General features: G+C 37.7%; 1 protein-coding gene across 1 annotated transcript; it reads right to left on the bottom strand.

Moving 5' to 3' along the window:
- Positions 1 to 327: 327 nt before the first annotated feature.
- On the bottom strand, positions 328 to 1,768 carry LOC121737405 (vegetative cell wall protein gp1-like). Its single transcript, XM_042129079.1, has 2 exons — positions 1,757 to 1,768; positions 328 to 717 (listed from the first exon to the last, which is right to left on the bottom strand). Exons 1-2 carry the CDS (start codon positions 1,766 to 1,768, stop codon positions 328 to 330), a joined length of 402 nt encoding a protein of 133 aa, XP_041985013.1.
- Positions 1,769 to 3,972: the final 2,204 nt, after the last annotated feature.

Raw genomic sequence — 3,972 nt, 5'->3', positions numbered from 1 at the left:
TAATCTGTCAGCGCTGCTACTTTCATAGTTAACAAAGAATTATAACGCAACTAAATTCCTGGCGACATCTGCAGGCTTAGCATGGCAACAGTAGGAATACTAAAGAATAGAAACGTTGACAGTTTTTGCGGCTAAACTAACAGTTTTCTTTGTTAATCCATTATTTTGTCTATTTTACCGTAAGAATAAACCTTTCTAGTGAAGTTTTCTTCGGTAGGATATACATTTTGGCAACTCACTGGATGAAAAGGAGTAAAAAAACATCAAATGCAGCAGTAATATTTATTAGGTATACTCATTAATCAGGTTCATCAAATCTCTTTGTCTTTAGAAGAAAGAGAAGCTCTGGAACGGCAGCTTCTTTGGGAGGGGAGGGAGTTTCTTGTTAGCTGGCGTGGTAGGGACAGATGGCCAGCCCTGTGGCAGACCCTTTGGCAGATCCTTTGGCAGACCCTTTGGCAGATCCTTTGGTGGTTGCATGCCTTGAGGAGGCTGCAGGCCCTGTGATGGCTGCATTGCTGGCATCGGTGGCAGACCCTCCATAGGTGGCAGTGTCGGTATCGAAGGTGTTGATGGCAGAGTTGGTACGCCGGATGGCGAAGTCGGTACCGATGTCGTTGACGGCGCAGGTGAGGATGATGATGGTGGTGCTGTCGTCGTCTCACTGTCCTGTGCTGAGCACATGGAGAGCAGAGCAACGCAGCCAATAAGAAGTACCTGAAAGTAAACATCGAAATTTACAGTATGTCTTTTTGGCGAGGAGGCTTCTGTAGCGGGGTTTTTTGTGATGGATAACACAGGGCTAGCATTCACGGGATCTAGTCGAAAGTTCGTAGTGCCTAGAGAGAGTAGATTGCCGGCTTGGAGTGAGGAATCAAGATGCCTCTGTTCTCGTGTAATCTCATCAGGACGCGATGATACGGTATTTGACCAGATGAACTTAAGGAGAAGCCGCGTTAAAGTAAAAAATCGTGTTGGATGTGTTTTAGATTGCTTGTTTTCTATGAGAGGCCGGCCCGGCCTCTCATGAAAACAAGCAATGGAACGGCAAAAATGGAAAGGGCGTAGCGATAAAATGGTTTTTATCGCGTAATTTAAAAACCATAAACACGTTTCATATTATAAGCTATCGGCAAATTTAAGTGTATGCTTGAACCAATGTATGTACAAATTTCGGAAGCCTAAATCACTCTCTTCTGTTGGCAAAATAGGAATCCCTTTTTTTACTGAGGTCTTTTTGATTGATTATTCTGTGTTATAAAAGTTGACCAATCGTGTTATACTATGGGTAATTCAAAGACAAAGACATGATGAATACTGACAATGAACTATAATTTCTTAGCTTTAGTCATTGTTGAGAAAAATCGATATCGCTACAGCCAAATTATCAAGGCGTCGCCTTAATGTGTAACAAAAGATAAAAGAACAACGCTACTACGCAGCGTCATGCTGCTGTTATTTTGTTATTGCTTGTAAATTTTAAGTTCAGTTTTTTATTGAGTTAAGTTTAAAAATTTAACCAAGTACAGCTTTATATGTATCATAAAAATTCAGGGCTGCGCCACGTCGACCTTGTGTGTGGAAGTTACATAGAGCAGAGTAGACAGAGGAAGTAGGTAACTAAATTTTGTTGAGAAAAAATGAAAAATTTAATAGTTTGTAATTAGTATGTAGATACTACTTGATTTACAAATATTATATTTTTTAATTGATTCGAAAAAAAAAATAGAACTAAAGTTAATTATTAAAATATTACCTTGCCGTTCATGATGAATTCTTGATTCAATCTGAATAACGTTGTCCAAATAGATACCACTATATATATATATTAAAAATGCATTTATCTGGTAATACAATAAGATCATGCATAGGTATAGTTACCATAGAGTAATAAAATTTGTTACCACGTCAATATTTTAGGGTTACTCAATAATTACATAAAGATGAAGCTGGATTAGCCAAGACGTAGAAACAAATTATGTTTTTAAATTGTTTTTTTTTGTTATTTTTTTTTTATATATACCGCGTGTAATTAAACCTTCCTGCCAAATTTTGATATGTTGATCCTTGTTAAAAATAAAAATACACGTATTTTTTCTTTTATAATCACCCAGTACTAAAATGTTAAGAAATAGCTTCCGAAAGTTATCCTAGAAAACACTACAATTAATGGACACGACGCGTCGGCCGTCCGGCCGGCGCTCCTCTTCCCGCGTAACCCCCGCTCATTCCGCCGCGCCGCGAGTGACCGTTCTGCAACGATTTAAATGGGGTAAAATATGTCGTAGAAAAAAAAATAACAACCAATTTTTTTTTTTGTTAAATGGACTCTCCTAATGATATTAGGAATCATGGAAAAAAATTGGCAGGAAAGTTTAATTGCACCCTGTATAAAACCTGAGCCCTAAACGACTTATTTCACAACACAACAAACACAATTTCAATGAATGATGTTTTATTAAGTAAATTTATTTATTATTTATTCGTAATATCGGTAATCGGCCCGATCATTCGACCGAAACATTGAAATTTGCACTTCGAAGTAGGACTCCAATTAATTCGATCACCTGTTTCATGTTTGCTATTTAAGTCTTTACCTTTATTATTAACAATTAACATAATATCGACGCCCCCACCGAATAATCAGACAATGTGCTATTGTGGGGTTTTTGCTGTTATGCGATTTTTGTCATCTAGAAGTCAAAATACATCATATGAATTTTTTTCAGAATTTGTCTGTGGATATTTACAAAGATATAAAAAATTATGTGTTTATTCCATAACAATACTTAAAATTATATTTTACACCAAAAACTGGGCAATAGGCTATTGCGAAAAAATATGTCAAAACGAATTGACGATAAACGACTATTGCATGACTATTCAGGTAAATAAATTGCTGCCTACTGCACACTTCCACTCCTGCGCATCTCACTTTCACACTCCTTCTACTCAGGTAGCCGCTGATCACCCGCCTCAGGTTCCCCAGACACCTAACTTCAGCTAACCGAACCTTTACAGCTGGCCACCAAGCATTGTCGAAGGTCCCCTCTGTGTCCAGCGATACCACAACAGAAATTTTCTCCTTCTCTCTCTTCTTTCTGATGTGGTTCAATAACCTATAGAGGGCGTCTTCGGTGCACCTTTGGGGCATAAAGGCATATTGGTTGAGTTTTATTTTGGACAACTTGTAGAATCTGAGTCGGACGACCATCATGTCATAATGATCATCTCAGCCCACTCACCTCCAGCCTCCAGTCTCAGACCAGCATCAGATCAGTCATCGCAGAGGACAGGACCCAAGAGTCAGAAATTGTCAGACTTTCTTCATTAAAAAAAATAAGAATGTCTGACTGTCCCTGGCTAGCTTTATTGGATGTCTTAAGTACGTCATAAACGTAAGAGCGACCAGCGGTTGTTTTGTAAGATATCAAGACGTGGTAAAGTCCTTCCTAATCAGTCCAACTAATAAATTATGTACATTGCTCATATTTTTATTTTATATTTTACGGCTATTGTAGGAATCCGTCTTCTTCAGTTTTCAGGATATATAATCATTTTTATTTTATTTTATATTTTTATTTTATATTTTACGGCTATTGTAGGAATCCGTCTTCTTCAGTTTTCAGGATATATAATCATAATCTGTTTCAATTTTTGTAATCCACCTGCGGGTTTTCTTACAAACAAGGATGTATGGGCAATACTTGCTAGTTGCTACAAAATAAACTAATCGTGACCGATAAGCAGCGAGATCTGTTACAAATTAACGAGAACGTATTTAGATATCCTCTTCTTTCGCAAAGACTCCTAAGTAGTGCTTAAAACTGTCATGACAGCACTTATTATACTTTCACGCCTGCAAGCAGCCGTCAGACAGTCAATTATTATTCGTGGAAGTTGTCCTGCAGGTCCTAATGGGACCCAATTCAGTATTTAATTAGGAATGCGATTGCTAGCTACTATAAGATG

Source organism: Aricia agestis, chromosome 20 (genome assembly GCF_905147365.1).
Source record: "Aricia agestis chromosome 20, ilAriAges1.1, whole genome shotgun sequence".
NCBI classification, from domain to species: Eukaryota; Metazoa; Arthropoda; class Insecta; order Lepidoptera; family Lycaenidae; genus Aricia; species Aricia agestis.
This window is presented reverse-complemented; position numbering and strand designations above follow the sequence as displayed.